Source organism: Sylvia atricapilla, chromosome 5, assembly GCF_009819655.1.
Source record: "Sylvia atricapilla isolate bSylAtr1 chromosome 5, bSylAtr1.pri, whole genome shotgun sequence".
Classification (NCBI taxonomy): domain Eukaryota; kingdom Metazoa; phylum Chordata; class Aves; order Passeriformes; family Sylviidae; genus Sylvia; species Sylvia atricapilla.
Genome location: NC_089144.1, coordinates 37,206,297 through 37,225,345, shown reverse-complemented (window position 1 = coordinate 37,225,345; position 19,049 = coordinate 37,206,297). Strand labels below are relative to the sequence as shown.

General features: G+C 39.6%; 2 protein-coding genes across 7 annotated transcripts in view; both read left to right on the top strand.

Moving 5' to 3' along the window:
* OSBPL8 (oxysterol binding protein like 8) overlaps nucleotides 1-15,188 on the top strand; it is an 83,921-nt gene extending 68,733 nt beyond the window's left edge. For all 6 annotated transcript variants that reach the window (XM_066319200.1, XM_066319201.1, XM_066319204.1 and 3 more), the window contains 14 exons: nucleotides 104-338; nucleotides 1,718-1,902; nucleotides 2,604-2,685; nucleotides 3,386-3,484; nucleotides 3,918-4,014; nucleotides 4,359-4,457; nucleotides 5,199-5,296; nucleotides 5,971-6,060; nucleotides 6,621-6,757; nucleotides 7,075-7,260; nucleotides 9,563-9,650; nucleotides 10,050-10,152; nucleotides 10,695-10,800; nucleotides 11,038-15,188. In XM_066319200.1, the coding sequence (XP_066175297.1) occupies nucleotides 104-338; nucleotides 1,718-1,902; nucleotides 2,604-2,685; nucleotides 3,386-3,484; nucleotides 3,918-4,014; nucleotides 4,359-4,457; nucleotides 5,199-5,296; nucleotides 5,971-6,060; nucleotides 6,621-6,757; nucleotides 7,075-7,260; nucleotides 9,563-9,650; nucleotides 10,050-10,152; nucleotides 10,695-10,800; nucleotides 11,038-11,173 (1,741 nt within the window). In that variant the 3' untranslated portion in view covers nucleotides 11,174-15,188. The remainder of the gene's footprint in view (nucleotides 1-103; nucleotides 339-1,717; nucleotides 1,903-2,603; nucleotides 2,686-3,385; nucleotides 3,485-3,917; nucleotides 4,015-4,358; nucleotides 4,458-5,198; nucleotides 5,297-5,970; nucleotides 6,061-6,620; nucleotides 6,758-7,074; nucleotides 7,261-9,562; nucleotides 9,651-10,049; nucleotides 10,153-10,694; nucleotides 10,801-11,037) is intronic.
* Nucleotides 15,189-15,333: 145 nt separating this feature from the next.
* BBS10 (Bardet-Biedl syndrome 10) lies at nucleotides 15,334-17,380 on the top strand. The gene is made up of 2 exons (XM_066319199.1): nucleotides 15,334-15,521; nucleotides 15,591-17,380. Exons 1-2 carry the CDS (start codon nucleotides 15,334-15,336, stop codon nucleotides 17,350-17,352), a joined length of 1,950 nt encoding a protein of 649 aa, XP_066175296.1. The 3' UTR covers nucleotides 17,353-17,380.
* Nucleotides 17,381-19,049: the final 1,669 nt, after the last annotated feature.

Genomic DNA, 19,049 nt, shown 5'->3' with positions numbered 1-19,049 from the left:
TGATACTTGAAATTTTGGTGTGTATTTTATTAAGATCCTGGTTTGGAAACAATGAAATGATTGTGTAAAGTTGAAGATTCATTTAGCTGTTGTTTTTTCATAGGTTAAATGACAGTGAAATGGAAAGGCATCACTTCAAAGATCAAGATACGTACTCTGACAAGTCTGATAAGGAAAATGACCATGACCACGAGGAATCTGATAATGATGGACTGGGGAAAAGTGAAGAAAGCGACAGTGACACATCAGAGCGACAGGATGATTCTTACGTCGATACAGAACCAATTGATATCAAGGAAACTACTTACTTAGAACAGAGTCATGAAGAACTTGGGGAGGTAAAAGTGCTGTTGATGTACTGAGCAAGCAGCTTCTCCAAATAGTAAGCTGATATTTTTAAGGGTCAGACTACACTTGAAAGCTGACTCTCTCAGGATTAGCTTTCATATTTTCAGCAATAATGTATAGAAAAGGTTCTGTTCACCTGTATTCTGCTCTGCTTTGCCACTCTTGTGCTAATGTATGAAATTTTAACAGTGATAATGAAATTACCTGGCATATTGCTCAGACACCTGCAACAGAAGTTTGTCATGACTGCTTGTTCTTTGTTGTTACTTCTGTTTGGGGTGGTTTTTTTTTTTTTTTGGTAACTTAGCCCTGGTTTTTGATTCAAGTAAAAATCTTTGAGATGAAGGTTTGCATGCAACCTGACAAGTTCTTTTTTTTTTTTTTTCTCCTGCAAGAGAGAAGTTAGGCAGTTGTAGTCTGCAGAATTTGTAGAAGGCTTGCTGTGCTTCTGATGTCACCTTGTATTCTAGTGATTCCCTAGAGCTGCTATTCCACTTCTGCAGGTTATTTTATGTATTTGCCTATACAGGAAATATGATAGGGATTTATAAACCAAAAATCTTGGTAACAGAAATCAAAATAAGTCTTTTCACAAATCTCCTCTTTCTTCTTAAGAGAAATGACAGATTTTTTTTTTTATACTCATGGAATTGAAGATCTTATGCTTTAATGCTTTCTAGTACCATGTCTAGACAAAGCAATACTTTAGGAAAAGCTGAGGAGTTTTAAGTGACAAATTTTTGAGTATGCATTTTAGAACTGTTCTGCAAAAAGAGATGTCTTTCCTTGCTATTCCTACAACCACTGCTCTTGATTTCAGAAACTATATGGGATAATATCTCCCCTTTTCTTGGACAGAAAGGAGCATGGAGTGCGGCTGCTGGTTTTGCTCAGTTACCCCTAAGTAACGTATTTTTTTAAGGAAAACCACTGATGCTGCTGACTGAGCCAAGGCAGTGAAAAGCATAGAAATGTCAGCTTTTATGGTTGGGAAAAGCCTGTAGAATGAACAGCCCTTTGGTGTATAAGTCTTGCATTTGAGAAGAGAGTTATGCAGGTGATGCCTAGGAAAAGGACTAAGGAAGGATTTCTGAACAGCATTCTACCTCAAATTTTTCCAGCCTAGACATGATGAAGACAAATGTAGTTTTTAATGCTGAATGGTATATCTATCGTACTTCGTTAAAGATGTATCATAAGCACATTTATAGAAACTTGATCTAACTTCCATAGTTGCTTCAGCATCTCAGAGTGGTTTATTTTAAGTATCCATTTTCATTTCTCACTGCAGCGTTAGAATGTGTTGACCTGTCTTCTGGAGGATTGCTTGCTTTCTTCTTTCTATAAGCAGTTTTTTGCCTCATCCTAGGCAGGTGAGGCTGCTCAGACAGAAGAAGTGTCAGAAGAAAATAAAAGTTTGATCTGGACACTATTGAAGCAAGTCCGGCCAGGAATGGATTTGTCCAAGGTTGTACTGCCTACATTTATTTTGGAACCTCGCTCTTTCCTGGACAAACTGTCTGATTACTACTACCATGCAGACTTTCTGTCTGAGTAAGTCAATCCTGTCTCTGGTTTTCATTCTTGCCATTTCTTATGTGAAAATAGGGTAATAGTGTCAGATATTCTAGTTTTCTGAAAGCTAACTGCCTTGAGAGCTCATATGGTACATCTTGAAGTCTGGCCCCTCTTATAATTTACTAGTAGTCGTGTTGTAGGCATTTTTGGTTTAGCTTCCGAAGATTGGTTGAAAGACTTCTGAAAATGAGTTTAATTTTTTGTCTCCAAGAAGGATATTTAAAATGAGAAACCAATACTAATTAGTTTTTTTCATACAGTGTTAAGTTCTGTCCAGATTTATAGTTGCCTGCTCAGATGTAGCTAATAAGTTAAAGACTGTAAACTGAAATAATATTCAGCTCAGAGCTCTGCATGTAAGTAGGCTGGTAGAAAAAAGATACTAGAATAGTAACCTATAAATGGAAGAACTTGAGTGGGGGTGGGACAGAATTTAATGTTACAAACAACAGACTCAAATATGGAAATACCATTTCTGGTATTTTTGTTTGACTTCAATTTTCAGACAATTATTTGAAAACTTAATTTGGTGAGATTGGGCTGAAAGTTTTACAGTTGTGCAAATCACAGACCTGTTTTAGTCAGCTCATAGATTCAAGATATGTCACAACAATTGATAGATAGCATGTTATCAATGATGCAATACTGATACTTGATCTGTGTGTCCTGTTTCACAGAGCTGCTCTTGAAGAGAATGCTTACAACCGCATGAAAAAAGTAGTGAAGTGGTATTTGTCAGGATTCTACAAAAAGCCAAAGGTATGCTTTCATGTATTATTTTGTCTTTAGTCATTTTGTCTAGTTTGAGGACTTAGGGATATGCTGGAGTAAGTTTTTCTTTTTAAATTCATATTTTAATGCTTGTTTTTAAAAAAACAAGTTAAGTTTTCATTGCTTAATGAAACATCAGAAACACATCATGGAAATTTCTGGTCCCTAGCCATGATTAAAATAGACTATATTCAATTGTGTTTGTCCCTTGGAGTAGAAGTTGAACTAAATATTTTTTGATCAAGTTGAACCAGTTCTGTATTTACCATTCTTCAGTGATAACAGTCTGAAATTGGAGGACTAATCTTTCCACCATTTTATTTATCTTTACACTAAATACTCTTCACAGTCATTTTGCTGGGAAATAGTATTAACAGAACATACTTACTAATTAACTTCAGACAAAAGCTCTGTCATAATTCTGCAAAAAACCACCAAAACCCCCTTATATTCTGTGTGTCCTTACATATAGAATAGTTTACTGAATATACTGAATGTATGATAATTACCTTAGAATGAAGAGCAGCCTAATAATATTCAAATGATGAAATCAAGTACCATGTACTTAAGCATTTATATTATGATAATTTTTTTCCTGTGTATCTTCTTTTCAGTGATAGACTGATAAAATCTTTTGTGACTTGTGTACATGCACAGTGTGGTTACTCTCTATTCAATTTCTGTTTAGGGACTAAAAAAGCCGTACAATCCTATACTTGGAGAGTTTTTCCGCTGCATGTGGATTCATCCAAGGACAAACAGCAAGACTTTTTATATTGCAGAACAGGTAGATGGGATAACTGGAAAATATACTTTAAAAAAAATAAACGTATTGTATTTTTGTGTTAGTTAAATGCTCTGGTAGTTTCAGAAAATGTGTTGAAGTGTACAAATAGTATCCTAAACCTCTCCTGGTGAGCATCGTTTTCTTACAGCTGTCTCTTTTAAGTGTGCCTTCCTAATGAGAGAGGGAGGAAAGTGTTTCCAATATTTCTGTTTCTCTTTCCCTGGAACAAGCCAGGTTTTCTGATTTTCTTAATTCTTGAAATTCAGTAGGTGAATGCTTAATCTTTATCTTTTAAGATTTTAGTCAAACTTCACATACGTTAACTGCATTGTAATACCTGAATTTTGCATTGTCATTATTAGCTCAAAGTTTATACTATATTTACTATATTGCTTGTTTTTGTTTTTCTCAAATATGTGATTTTTTCCAACAGGTATCACATCATCCTCCAATATCTGCCTTCTATGTTAGCAACCGCAAGGATGGTTTTTGCCTTAGTGGTAGCATTCTGGCCAAATCAAAATTCTATGGTAAATAACGGGGGTTTTTGGGATGTATGTGTATTGAGGGATGCAAAATTGGTGCACATGAGCTGTGCTTTGTGGATAAAAGAAGGCTGTTAGAAGGGTCAGTATTTTGGTTACTGTATTGTCCTTTCCTTACAAAGTCTTTGCTACTGGTCTTCAGAATTTTAATTTCTATTTTTGGGGTGTTCTAATTTTTAATTGGAGACACTGTATTATAGTGGCTTCACTAGACAGGCCAGGTTGCAGTGTTAAATATACTGATGTTCTTAATTGTATTGCTTAGTTATTAGGGAATGTTTACTGTTGTCTTCCATGGTGACAAATGTGACACTGTCTTTGACTTTCAGGGAATTCATTATCTGCCATACTAGATGGAGAAGGACGCCTAACGTTTCTAAATAGGGGAGAAGATTATGTTATGACAATGCCATATGCTCACTGTAAAGGTAGTGGTTTTTTTCATTCTCTAGATGGCAAAGTTATGAGAAAAGTTTGTTAATCTAAATAGTTTGTTATTCTAAATAATATGCTGTGTTGGATTCAAGCCTGTCATCTGGAGGGGAGAGTGTTCTGAACACTGGCAACTGGTTAGTGGCTCTAGGCTTCCACATATTTTATCAGGAGAAAAATACTTCTGTTGTTTAAGCTGTGTTTTAAATTTGAAACAGAAAAAGATTTATTTTCATAACTAGTAAGAAATAGTAAGAGCGCATATATATAGTTATCTGTCACTGCATGACCCTTATTTACTGTTTGAGTTGCCTTTTTTTAGAGCAGCTTTGAGCTTTTCCACTAGTTTTCTCTAGTAAACATGAAAGGCAACATCATATCTACACCATGGTGTGATTTGATTGTAAATCGTGAACATTTGTCCGTAGTTTCACTATGGGAAATGGGTCAGTGCTTTGTGAAGTTTTCTGGAAGATCAGTAATACCACAAAATTGATTGCAGGATTGCTCATTTTTAAGCTTTAGCTTAGTATTGTATACGTATATGTTCCAGAATTCTCTTTCAGAATACACAGAATCACACAGGAAAGGTCATCTGAAAATACAGTTTTTTCTTTGGCACAAGTATGTTTACTCTAGGAATTGTACCCAAGTAACTTAGGGGGTTTTGTTTTGTTCAGTTAAAAACATTTTTTTTAGCTGGGGGGTTTTGTTTTGTTTTGTTTTCTTTCCTGCAGGAATTCTTTATGGAACAATGACCTTAGAGCTTGGTGGAATAGTCAACATCACCTGTGAGAAAACTGGCTACAGCGCAACAATTGAATTCAAACTCAAGGTTAGTGAATGCTGTGAGTGAGCACAGAAGGAGAATGAATATTATGTCCACGCACATAAGCTAAACAAAGGTTTCTGAAGTACTTCTAGATGGCTTCTAAAAAATGCATTTGCCATCCTTGAAGTGGAAACTGATTTAAAGCTGAAAAAACAGTTTTCAAGAAGTGTGCACATGGAGAGGGAAACTGTATTCAGTGGAAATTATAGGGGAAACATTAAAGTTGGGAGGCTGTGTTAATTGACAATTTGCCCTGTCAGTCCACAGGATATGTGTGCAGTCTGTCAAAAGGCCAGAGAAAATTCCTGGCAATCGTTGTTGTTTCTACAAAAGATAATCTCTAGTAACAAATGGTCCTTGGCAAAGCTGTGAAATTAGTGTAGCAAATGACTGTATCCTTTGGGATATTGAGTCACTGTTTTCTGCAGTATTTTCTGTTTTCCTTCCACATATGTTGAACAATATTTTACTCAGAAAATCTTTTAAAAAGAAGGGAAGAAGAAACCACTTTCTCTGGTTTCAGGCTTCTTTAAGAATAATATGTAGAAGATATAATATGAAAGATATCAGAGCTATTTACAGCACATTTCATAAATTCATATTTTTCCTTAAGATTAACTTATATACAAAAATAATATGTTAAAATAAACATGAAAACATTTATTTTTGTTTTTCAGCCTTTTTTGGGTAACAATGACAGTGTTAACCAAATATCAGGGAGAATTAAGCTTGGCAAAGAAGTTCTGGCTGTTTTAGAAGGTCACTGGGTAAGTAGTGAGTGGTGCTCTTTCATAAGTTCTGGCTGATGGTTGAGATAGGTAAAATAGCACTTAAATACAGAAAAGACTCATGTTTGAAAAAAAGTTAAGTAGTACCTTTGCAGAAAGTATTCAAGAAAGTATAGAATCAACATTCTTCTATTTGCCTACCTTAAAACTTTGAAAAAGTGCATGTTTAAGTAGTTTATGAAGAAAATGAAATGTTGCTTCACAATGAATCTTAGGAAATATTTTGGTATGTGCATTAGTGCTATGAAGAATTTTTATGGCACCAGCATGAAATATTTAAGGTTGTTTCAGTTCTGGTGAGGTGATGTGGCATCACTCATTTCCATTGGAAATTATTCCAGTGCATCTCTGTTCCCAGCTAGAACCTAGCACAGAGGACAAAAATTAAGTTTTGAAGTTGGCATATCTAATTTTTCTTAACTGCATGCATTCTAAAGAAAATAAATTCTTAATATCAAAAAAGGGCTTATTCCTTGCTTTTTTGTTATCTTGGCACTGTGAGATAATTACAATTAAGATACCAATCATACTTGTTACAGGACAGTGAAGTTATTATTAGCGACAAGAAGACAGGTGTTTCAGAGACATTCTGGAACCCAACATCTGATATGAAGCAGCGTAGATTACATAGATACACTGTGAAGTTTGAAGAGCAAGATGACTTTGAGTCGGAGAAGTAAGTTCACTTTAGACCCATGTATTTATTTTACCAAAATAAAACTCATAATTTTCTCCAAATTAGATGCAAATTATCATGACTTTCCCATGCTTGATTATACTAGCCTTTGATGATAAATAAACTAGCACTGTTAAAGATCATTATTTACATTAAGGAACTCTTGATAGAAATGTAGATAAAACATCTATTAAAATGGTAATATTCTCTTTGGAGGGTGGTGCATTTACTTAGCCTATAATTGAGGGAATTGTTTGTAATTGTTTCTGTCAACCAGCTCATGACTCTGGTGACTCTGTGTATTGTTCATTTGTCAGGCTTTGGCAACAAGTGACAAAAGCAATAAATAATAAAGACCAAACAGAAGCTACTCAGGAGAAATACATTCTGGAAGAAGCTCAGAGAAAGAGTGCCAAAGAGAGGAAACTTAAGGATGAAGAGTGGACGTGCAAGCTGTTTGATCAGGATTCAGTCACAGGAGAATGGCACTACAAATATGCTGAGTGAGTTCTGGAGTGCTTGGTAATGTTGCTGAGCCTCTTCCTGCGGTTTCAGCAGCAAAAAAATTGATACATACAGTTTATCTATGTATAACCACATAGCTGTGTGCTATGTTTTAGATTTTTTGGGGGGCTTGGCAGTTTGGGGTACATTGCCCTCCCTTTTTTCTCCCTTGAATGACCAGAACATCTACAGAGATTTTCCCAAACTGGAAAATATGGTACATATGGGCATACCAGCTGGAAATCAGAAAATCTAGTGTTTGAAAACCAGAGAAACCTGTGCGTAGTTGGATTGAGCCATTTAATTTGTTATATATTAGAATAACTCTGAGAATAGCAGCTTTACAGCAATAGCTAATGCTGGGACCAGGTGGCTATGCCTGACTGTCAAATATGTCCTGCACATGAGTGTTTGTGAATCTTTGTGTGATGCTTTGGGTCAGAAGCTGAGGATGTAGCTGTCTCCGACTGCTGGAAGGATGCATTCTGTGTTGTCACCAGTGTTGCAAAAGTCAACTTGAAGCTGAACCCTTTACTAAAGGATGGTTTTCACAGAGCACCCATGTTCTGCTGGGGTTTTTTTCAGTACCCAGCATGCTTCTGTATTGTAGGGTTTGTAACAGTAAAATAGCCAAAGATGATAGACACAAAGTTATGTAACTTTGAATCCATGCCTGCTGGAAGCATATTCCCATGGCTAAACCTGGGAGGCCTTTACCTTTCTGTACAAGAATGGTGATATTGAGGTCTTAGTGTATGTACAGGGAAGAGTACAAAAATCCTGAATACTCTACAGGTCTCCAGCAAATTTGCAACTTGGAGGTTTCCTGTAACCAAACAAGGAATCTGCATATTTACCAACTCTCAGTAAATTCATTTTCCATTAATTTCATTGGTTTCTTATTAAGTTTGTGCAGACTTTTACCACTGAAAACATCATGCAGCAGGGAAGTTCCCCAACTAGACTAAATGCAAAGCACCCTCTCTTGGTTTGAATCCTCTAATGCTGTTGGAAGAGTTGTGAACAGTCCAGCTGAATGGAGTGCCCATACTCTTAAACCTTTTGCAAAACCATTAGGAAGAGAACTGTACTTGAAATTTGTTAGATTTCAAGTCTTAGAGCTGCAGGGTATAGTCTGTCCTGTTAAACTGTGTTATTTCCAATGTCCTTGAGGCCTTGTGGTTCAAGGATGTGCCACTTTCAAGACATTTTGCTATGTGCCAGAAGGCAGTCTGCACTGACAGCATTCCCTGGAAGAAGCCTCTCTCTCCTTTCAAGCATATAATGCTGGCTCACCACCTGGTCCATGTAGAGACCAGTTCTTCTACACTAACTGTGAAAGATGTGTTCAGTGAGCTGGAGCATTTGTTAAGGTATCTGGATTATGGATTTAGGCATCTGGATTACAAATAGAGAAGAAAGCAATGCCTAGTTCTTAACCCAGTTACCTCTGATGACACTTAATTCAAGTCTGGTTAAGCTAAGATGTAAGTGCAGGTCTGTGTTCACAACATCTGAAACAGCTCCAGCTCTTTAAAAGGCATACAGAAGGACACAAAAGGAAATCCATGCTTAATCCATGCTTACTCTACTCTCACTAAAGCTGTGCGTCAGAACATCCTTCCTGCAGCTCACTTGCAGGTTCTGTCCTGAAAAGTCTGTAATCAGTGGTGAAGTTAGTATTTTCCTTTGGCTGCTTGTTGTTCTCCAGTGAACTATGTCTTGTAGGGTTTTTTAAATTCTATATCAGACTAATTGGAAAAGCACTCTTAAAAAACCAACAAGAAAACTGCATAGCTCATTAGTGTCTCATGAAACCAGTCTTCATTACCATTAGTCACTTTAGGATGAAAGCAGTTTTGAGGTAACTGATTGTTAAGCTCTCCTTCATAGGCACCTTTAAGGAGGAAAAAAGAAAACTCAACAAAAGCAGTCTAAATATTTTTAAATTCCCTTATTTCCCTGTAGTTCTAAAATAGTAACTGTATCTGAAGCAGGAAATCTTTCATGCTTGCAAATACATATGGTTGGTGAAAAAAATTCATAATGATATTATTGGTTAATGTAATAGTTTGTACTCCTGCCAGCTGGCTGAGGGTTTGATCTGGACATGAAGTTCATTTTTTAGCTCTGGCCCTTCAGGTTAAGGAAGATAGGACCATAGGTAGAAGATAAGATCATGATGCCGTATCTGATTGCTATATAGGGAGAGTTTTAGCCTCTTGATACTGAGTAGTTTCTGAGCAAGGAAATATTTCTTACTTGAATTGCTGTAGTGCTAATAGTATTTACTTTGTCTAGTACCAGACCATGGGACCCTTTGAATGATATGATCCAGTTTGAAAAAGATGGCACAATCCAGACAAAAGTTCGACATCGGACACCAATGGTATGTTCCAGTTCTGACAGCACATGCAAGATCCAGGAACTTGTATATATTACAGATTATGTGTAGAAAGATCATCATAGCATTGAGATTGATGGGAAATGCTAGTATCCTACAAAAATGTTGTTTACACAGTTCAAACAATGTTTTTCAGTTTTGTTCCATCCTAAGTGGTAGAAATTACTTGATTGGATAGGAATATAAAATATGCAAACTTGAGCTCAGCAGTTTAATGGGTATTTTCCCTTAAATGAGGGGATGCACAAAATTCAGACTGCTAATACATCAAAAATTTTAACTTGGACTTCTCTTAAATATTGTTCCTTTAACTGTCATTGTTGGAATGTGCTGCTTTGCTACAGTTCTGGTTCTCTGGAAATAACACAAATTTATCAATTTTAGGTTACTGTCCCGAAAATCAAACGAAAGACATCCACTCAGAAGAAAGGAGAGTGTGGTTTCTCATCCCCAGAGCCTGATAACCAGGATTCCTCTGGGAGTGAAGGTATGAAAAGAAATAATAAATTTGACAACTGAAGAGTTCAGTGTCATGCATACTCTTCTTATCTCAATGTTTTTATTATGCTTTAGTTCTATCCAATGTGAAGCACATTCTGGAAAACAAAACGAGAAGAAATGGCTCATGTTTTTAATTGCAGATTTTCCTGTCTTTTAAGCCTACCTACACTGCATTTAAAAAGCTGTACATATTTAATATCTAGGGAAAAAGAATGGTGTTCATAAACTGTTTTCTTTCTTAAAAGGCTAATTGTTTTAATTTGTAGATTAGTATGTGACTAGAGGGTAGATTTTTGTTCTTGATAATGTTTGCAGAAGCAAAACAATATGATGAGTGTTTAAAAGGCATTTCAAGCACTTAAGTTGCTGTCCTGTGGTATAGTGACTCTGAAATCAAATTTTCAGTAGAAGCTAGTTAGAAAATTTTCTCCTCATTTTTACTACAGGTTGAATTTGTCACGTGTACTTTGTTCCTTTTATGACAGCAATCATTTCAGTCAATTACATCTGGCTTTTGTATCCTTCTAGCACAACTTATGAAGCATAATACAAGAATAAGGAAAAAAGGGGCCGACCTTGGTGAACTGCAGAGTGCCATTGAGTCTATAAAGGACACGCAGGAAGACATTAAGAGGTAGTACTAATTAAAATGCTTTAAAGTGGTTTAGAGAATAATAATCTCATAGGTTTGGGGTTTTTTTCTTCCCCCTTAGAGGCTGGTATGTATCTTTTCTCAAATATTGATTACTTGTTGATGTTTCATAGTTTTCCTTTAAAACTGCCTTCTGTAGGGAATCCTAACATAGGGGTCCCTAACAAATGTCAAATTGTCTAGTCTGTAATTTACAGGATGTTGTTTTCTATCTTACAGGGAGATCATGGCGCTACGAAATAGAGTCACTTCTAGTTCAGCACCCTGGGACTACCATTCCTTGCAGTTTAAGCACTATGTCTTCATTGTACTCATGGTTCTGCTACAGCTTATCATTAATTTCTTGTTCAAATAAGAAGTGTGAACAAGGGCCTTCCTGAACTGGAGTGTGAACAAGGGCCTTCCTGAACTGGAGTGTGAACAAGGGCCTTCCTGAACTGGAATGTTACTGGGGACCATATTTTAAGCTGGACTTTAAATGATGCAATATTATGTAAAAGAACTGTGTAGCGACAACTTACAGAATTTTGCCTCAGCGTTCATGGTTCAGAATCATACTTCTGTCTACCCAGTTGCAGTAAGAATTGTGTAAGTGCCAGTACACTCTTGCTCCTGGTGTGTGCCTCTGTCTTGCAGTCATACGACATCAGCCTTGTGTTTATCTTGTGTCATACTGATGAATCTTCAGCACAGAATAGATCAAGTTAAACATTGAGGTCAGACCCAGTAGGCAGGATGTGATTCCTATTATGGTAGAATGATAAACAGGCATACTTCTTTACATATAAACTTATCATTTTTGTAACAAAATCTTTTGAAGTAGCCAACAGCTTTTGTAAATGGCATTGGGTGTTTGGAAGTAAACTTTTGTTAAGGTCAAATACATTATTATACAAAAAAATTGTGAGTGTAAAATGGCAAGTAAAAAGCTCAAGTCTTTGGGAAATCTGCAACATAATGTCCTTGATTTGTTTTGGAAATATGAGGTTTTTATCCTGAATTACTATAGGCTTGTAAGCCAGAAGGTTTATAGTTTTAAAACTTCAGATTCATCATAAAAACATTCCCACATCTACTGTACAGAGCGCATTTTTAACAGCACAACAGCTAGGGAGGTACTGTTTTGTCTACTCTTTCTCATGAATTGCAAATGTCAAGGATTTGTGGTATGTTTGTAAGTCTTGAAAAACCTACAGTTTTGGACTTACATTTGTGTATGGCCATGTCACAGTAAGCCGACAGACTGCTGATGCCAGGACTCATGGTTATTTTTGAAAGAAAATGTGAAGAGGTGTGCTTAGTGTGTAGCTTGAGCTGAATCTCTAAAAGGCAATGTAGAATAGGATTCAGGCACTGTCATGAGAAGACTTGCAAATGAAAATAAGTGTGTTTACACAGGGCAAGCTTAGAAATTGTGTGATGACTAACACCACATATCTCAAATAAGAGGAAAATCCAAGTGTTTGTGAAATCCCTCTTTACTGCAAGTATATACTACCTACCAGAATACATGGATGCACCTTCTTAGTATGCTGTAGCCATACAAATTCATGCAAAACCAGGGTTTCTAACATTTTTTATTTAAAGAAATATTATATGCATGTATAGAATTTGTAAAATTCCAGCAAAAAATGTAGTGCTGGTATTTATCTGGTGAGTTCCCTGTGCCAGTCAAGCATACCAAGGCAAAAAGGGGCTGTAGAAATGAAAATATATTTACAGTACCCCAGGTGAGAGACAATAGGAGGATGAGTGGCACAATGTGAAGGACAGCCAAGTTTGTTTTCAGAGGATCCTCTCAGAAATCAAATCAATCCTGGGCAGTGGAACAGTTTGGAAGTCATGTTTGGCTTTTTGCCATGGCCAGGTTATGCCTCTGCCTTGGGCAGCCTACCTGACTCTCCAGGTTATCTGCCTTTCTGTTCTGCATCAGTCTCACTAGTATTGAGTGAAAATACTGTTTACTTGTTTATCTGTCCAGCTTATATATTTCTGTGGCTGACACTTTCACATACCTCCCCTTCTCTTTTACCTGTCCTCTCCCTTGGGCCTCAGCTATGTAAAAGTCTTTTGTTAAGCAGTGAACTTATATTTCATACAGTTTCACATTAGCATGGTTTAGTCTTGAATATTTTTTCTGGAACGTGTTACGTTAACCAGATCTTGTAGCCATGGGCAAGACCAAACCTGGTTGGACTAATGTTAAATTTACAGCTGATGGGGTAAAATTTGTGAACATAGAAAGTCCCTTCATAAAAAAACAGAATAATTACAAATGCCTCAGTCTCCAAATGGAAGCTGAAGTTGTTATCCATGTATGAAATGGCATTTAGAAAGCTGAGTATTACAGCATTCACTTTAACATTCTTGGCCTGGAATTTGGCTGTTCATTATTGCATTCAGATGTCAAAGCTTCCCCTGTCTTAAGATCCATTACAAACCTTTAAACATACTTTGAATGTGAGAATAATCCAGTGAGTGAGATTTGGGCAATAACTTCAATCCCCTAAAATAATACTCTGCTAAATTTGTGGTGCTGAAACTCTTGACTGATAGTTACAAGCTTTTATCTCCCTTGTAAATAGAAATGTCTTTCTGCCTTTTTATGCTGATTTTTTCAATCACTTCTATTCAAGAGCAGTGAGTAACACAGTCTGCATGCATTTTTATGTGGACCACATAGTAGTGACTGGATTTGACCCAGCCAGCTGGCTGGCTGGCAGCTTGGTGTTGGACAATGTCAGACTAAAAAGATACTCCATAGCTGAAGTTCATGCTCAGGTCAAGTAAAAGAGTTGAACAGAGCAAAACAAAATCCTTATGCTTATTTTCCTTTTCAACTTATTTTTTACAGCTGAATTCTGTTGAAAAAGTGGTTTTAGTGATGATCTGGAAAGGTAAAGGATATGTGATGAAACTTCTTGAAAAGGAAAATTGCAAACTTCTGCGAGACTTTATGATTAGATAAATTCTGAAAAGCACACTGAAAACCTAGTAGGTCTTATTTTGCTGGGTTTTGTATGTTGCCTCACTTGAATAGAACAGAGCAACTTCTTCCCTAATTTTTACTCTACAGTTGGTCAGAGACATGTATGGATCCTTTAGTGTGTCACCACTGTCCTTTTTAGCCATGATGTATAGCAGATCTTGACTACTACCTGCTTAAGACTGAGCTCTGCACATATATAAAAATTGATTGTACAGTTTGCAGATGTTTGAGGGCTGTGGCCTTCTAGTTTTTAAAGTTTATAACAGCACTTGTTTTCACATTTGATTTCTAAGTTCTGTTTTGTTTGGGATTTTTTCCTTGTACAGGGAATGTCTGCAGAATTTATTGCCATGTGGTTTTGTTGGGTTGATTTGTTTTCAGATGCACTCTATGCCTTTAATTTGCCTTTTAGGTACAGGTTGCCTCATTGGGTAGAGATAACCTAAGCTAAGAAAAAGTAAATATGCCATGTGAAATGCAACAAGTATCATTTTCAGCAGATGATGTTTCTTGAATTTCACCTGTTGGTTCCTTTTAAAGAGTTGATATTACTTAATGAGGGTGTATGTATAGCCCGGTTTTCGTGTCCTTCCTCCCACTTGTGAAAACTCACAAATTATTTGCAAGGTTGTCCTGTAAACGTAATGGTTGCAGTTTCTTCTTTTTTGTTTGTTGTTTGCTGCCCTTCTGTGCCTTTGGCAATTTTTTTTTTCTCCCTAGTTTATGAAACAGACTTGTAATTCAGTGTTTCTTAAAGGCTGTTATTTTCAGCTATTACCACTGTTTGTGTAAATAATGTGTAACAAAAATTCTGTACATCCCTAAGTTTTAATTATTTTTATTTCAAGAGTACCCGCAAATCACAGAAAATTTAGCAGATATTCAAGTATTGTAAACAGTGCCTTCTTGATGGATTTCTATGCTGTTCGGAGACATGTAAAGATCTGTCAAATTTGTGCCATATATAATATTAGACCTTTTGTGAGGGCTGTTGTGTTTGAGAACTGATGTTCCTGCTTAATCAGACTCCGGGGGGGAAAAATCAGCTCCTAAAACGTTACACTATTCCTGCTTTCTGGCTGGTGAGCCGAGAGTGGAGGATCTGGGATGTTTTACAGTAAGGCTGCACTACTTTGTGCTAATACAGAAATAGCTCGAACGATATCACTTCAGGGCGACAGTATTTGAGCTTCCTCTCCTTTTTCTCCTTTATGCCCTACGCCAGCCTTTCGCTCTGCTAAGCGGGAACATCAGCCCTCAGGACACAGCGCCCGCTTTCCCGTTCCGCGTGTCCCGTCCTGTCCGACACCCGGGATCACCGCTTTGTGTGAGGGATCTGAACTGTTACGGGCCGCCTCCAATAAAGATGTGTCGCACCTCCGCGTGTCTGGACTCTGTGCCGCTCCCCCGCCGCGCTCCCATTCCCACTCCCCGGTGTGCCCCGGCGCGGGTCCCGCTCCCGGCCCCTGTCCCGCCCTCAGCCGCGGCCGTGACGCGCGGCGGGCGGAAGGGGCGGCGCGGCGGCCATGGCGGCCCCCGGGCCCGAGCAGCCGCGGCTGTGGCAGGAGGCGGCGGCGCTGGCGGGCGCGGTGCGCGGCGCGCTGGGGCCGCGGGGCGGGCGGGCGCTGCTGCTGCGGCCCACGGGCGAGGCGGTGCCGACGCGGGACGGGCGGCGGCTGCTGGAGGCGCTGAGCGTGGAGCCGCCCGCGGCCAGGTACCGCGGCGGGCGGGGCCGGGCGCGCCCGGCGGCGGCGGCTCTCTAACGCTGCCCGTGTCCCCGCAGGGTGATGGTGGCCCGCGCCTGCAGCTTCCGCGCCGCGACGGGGGACGGCGCCAAGAGCTTCGTGGTGCTGCTGGCGGCCGTGCTGGGCGGGCTGCGGGCGGCGGGCGGCGGCGCCGGGCTGCGGCGGGCGCTGCGGGACTTCGAGGCGCGAGTGCTGGAGCGAGCGGCGGCGCAGGGACTGCGGCGGCACCTGCGGCCGGCGCCGCCCGGGCTGCTGGAGCCGCTGCTGGAGCCGTACCTGGCCGGCCGGCTGGGCCCCGGCGAGCGGCGGCGCCTGGCGCTGCTCTGCGCCGAGATGTGCCGCCGCTGCGCCCCGGCCGCCGCCGCCCGCCCGCAGGTGCTGCGGCTCCTCGGCCGGCGCTTCGCGGAGCTGCACGCCGCCGTGCCCGGCCTGCCCCTGGCCAGCTCCAGGGTCCTGCCCGGCATCGTCCTCCGCAGGGACTTCGCTGCCTACTGCCCGACGGACGGGGTGCTGCGGGCCCTGCTCGTCACCGAGCCCCTGCGGCCCGCCCTGACGGCCCCCGGTGTCGAGTTTGTTGTAGACTCCGAAGGTCAGTATCAGGCTTCCCTGCGCTGGATCGCTAAGAGGACAGAAGCCTTAATGAAACGCTTGCAGAGTAACAACGTTAAGCTGTTACTGTCGAGTGTGAAGCAAGAAGAAGAAGTTATCTACTATGCTAAATTATATGGTGTGTCTGTGGTAGAGTGCTTATCGTCAGAAGAAATGGCCCTTATCAGTGAAATCACCGGTGTCTTCCCTTACACACCTTTCGGTGATGACATGGACAGAGAAATAACCGAAACTGCAGTGGTAACGTTTTGTCAGCCCTTGCTGCTCGTCTCCAAGAGATGTGTCCACATTGGCTTCACTAGTGTGAGTGCCTTCCAGCCCCATTGCCTGATCCTTTGTGGGCCGGTCGATGGCGTTAACGAGCAACATGCTGCTGCTGTACAAGAGGCGTTCACAATGCTGCAGCAGCTGTTCAAAACAGTTGATCAGAGGGAGGAATGGAAAGCAGAAGGTGAAAACCAGAGCGAAGCCTCAGATGTTTGCACTTGGCATTCTTCAGCTACTCAGAAACAACTTGTAATAGAAAATACTTGTAATAGTAACCAGGTTTCTGAATGTCAGCTGAAAGCACTTAGTGATGAAAGAGAGAGAAAAATTTTAGACCCTGATGAAAGTGATCTACTGGTCCACAATCAAAAGAACCACAGCACTCCTGTGTTAGTGGTACATAACGCTGATACAGTCAGTGCTTGTAAGTGCCTGTGTGTTGGCAAAGGTCTAGAGAAAACGTGTTGCCATATAGTTCCATTTAAACAGGGGCAGAGTTGTGCAGGTATTGGACAAGATTACTCCAACTGCCTCATAGAAGCAGGATCAGTTTTGCCAGTAGGAGGTTACTTTGAAATCCTGTTGCATTATTATATTCAGGACTGTGCAAAACAGTGTCAGCAGTCAGAGGTAAGCATTGTATCTAACATAGTTGCTGATGCTTTGCTAAGTATTCCCAAAGCCTTGTACCGGACAGCAGAACGAAATGGCTTTACCACATTCTATCTTGAAGCCATTAATTTACTCCGAAAAAATCAGCCACTGCCTGTAAACAATGAAGGCGTAGAGTCAGTGTATTGTAAATACCAGTTAGTCATTTCAGTTCTTCATTGTGTTACAGAGCTTCTCTCCATAGACTTAGTAATTGGTATTAGGCGGCCGCTGCAAAAAATTGAGGATCATGACTCAGAAGATGACTCTTGAAATCCTTAATAAAGAATTATTTTGGTTATGTGTTGTCTCTGTGTCTTCTTGTCAAATGGACACCCTCAAAAGTCAGTGCTAGAGACTAAAAGATGCTGCTTCTCTTAGAAGAAAAAGGCCAACCACCTGAGACTGTGGAAAACTGGGTTCTAAACAATATGAACTTGACATTTTCGGCCTGAGTGTAGCTGATTTCCACTGCAGAAGATGTGCAGTGCACTCTCCATCTACATGCTGAGGATCCTGTGTACATTCAAGCCAAGGATCAACTTTGCCTCTTTTGGTGGATTGAGTGTTTTCACAAGCTAGGTGCAATTTGTTTTCTTGTCATGTTAAAAGTTGCCAGTATGACATGAGCCACTGAACTTTCCAAGTTACAAACCAAGGATTGGATTTAATAGCCTTCATAATTAGCTGGATTAATTTTTTTTAATAAAAATCTTTTGTATACATTGTGATTTTAACTATAAAGTGAAAAATGTAACTGCTAGCCTGTTCAGCTGGGACAGGCAGCAGTAAACCAGTGTGGTATATCCCAATGAAGATTTTTCTGATAGGTGATGCAGCATTTTTATCTTCCATTGAGTTCATTTCAGTTGAACTAGAAGAGTTAAGAATAATTTTATACTGTGACTTCCTGGCAATTTCTCTGGAAAATTAGTTAATGTGACATTGCTTAGTACAACTACTAATTTTAACTACCATGGGTTGAGTTGTGGTCATGGTATAAAAGACTGTGTACTTATGGGAAAAGTTTACCTAGGCACTAATGCAGTTATGTGTGAAAAATCTGAGACAGTTCAGTCTTGATCATTAAGGATTTTATTCTGGGTTTGTTTTTTGGTTGGTTCTGTTTTTCCCTAATTATTTTTTCCCCAGAATTTTCACCGTAATAATATTTGCTTTAAGCCCAATGGCACCTGCATGAGTACATCCCTTTCTGCTGGATCCTAAAAACGACAGGTTTGATGGAGGAGGTGTGTAAGTAACTTGACCAGCTGCAGCTGATAATGGTATCAGATTGGTTCTCTGTGTGTTTCCCAGTGTTGCATAATACTGAGAGTAATGGCTTCTTTTTTTGAATCTACCATTAAATAAAATTTAGTGGGGCTGTTATAAAACCATAGGCATAAATCATATTTACCTGCTATACCTGAGATAATTATGACTAGAAAAGAGATTTTTCCTCTCCATCAATTTATGCTTTTCCTTTTTCAGTTTCTTCAGAAGACTCAAACTACCAAAGTTCTTTCAGGTGTCAGCAATGCTTAGTTTGACAACAGCTTTCCACTGACATTTCACATATATTCCTGATAATATAAAACATGGTAATTTTTTTTTCCTGACTAATACACTCTTACAGACATCTGCAGATGAATAATAGCGAATCTCAGGGCACAGTAGAGTGATTTCTTTAATAAAGAACTAAGGACAGTAATTGTTTTTGTTAGAATCTTTTGGCAGGTGCGGGGGTGGGGGAGAATTAAACAGGGAGGAAAGAGAATCCCATTCCTGTTAGTTCCACGTGCTCTTGGAAGCTGCTTTATGTGACAGGTTCAGTATGAGCCAAGAGAAATCTCTGTTGTGGAAGGTTTTGAAACTGTGTGACCTGGACAGTGTCAGGAGCTCCCACCAGCAGGCACTTGGGTCTGCATCTTAGTGTTGTGATGAGCTGATGAGAGTTCTGCTCTTGCACA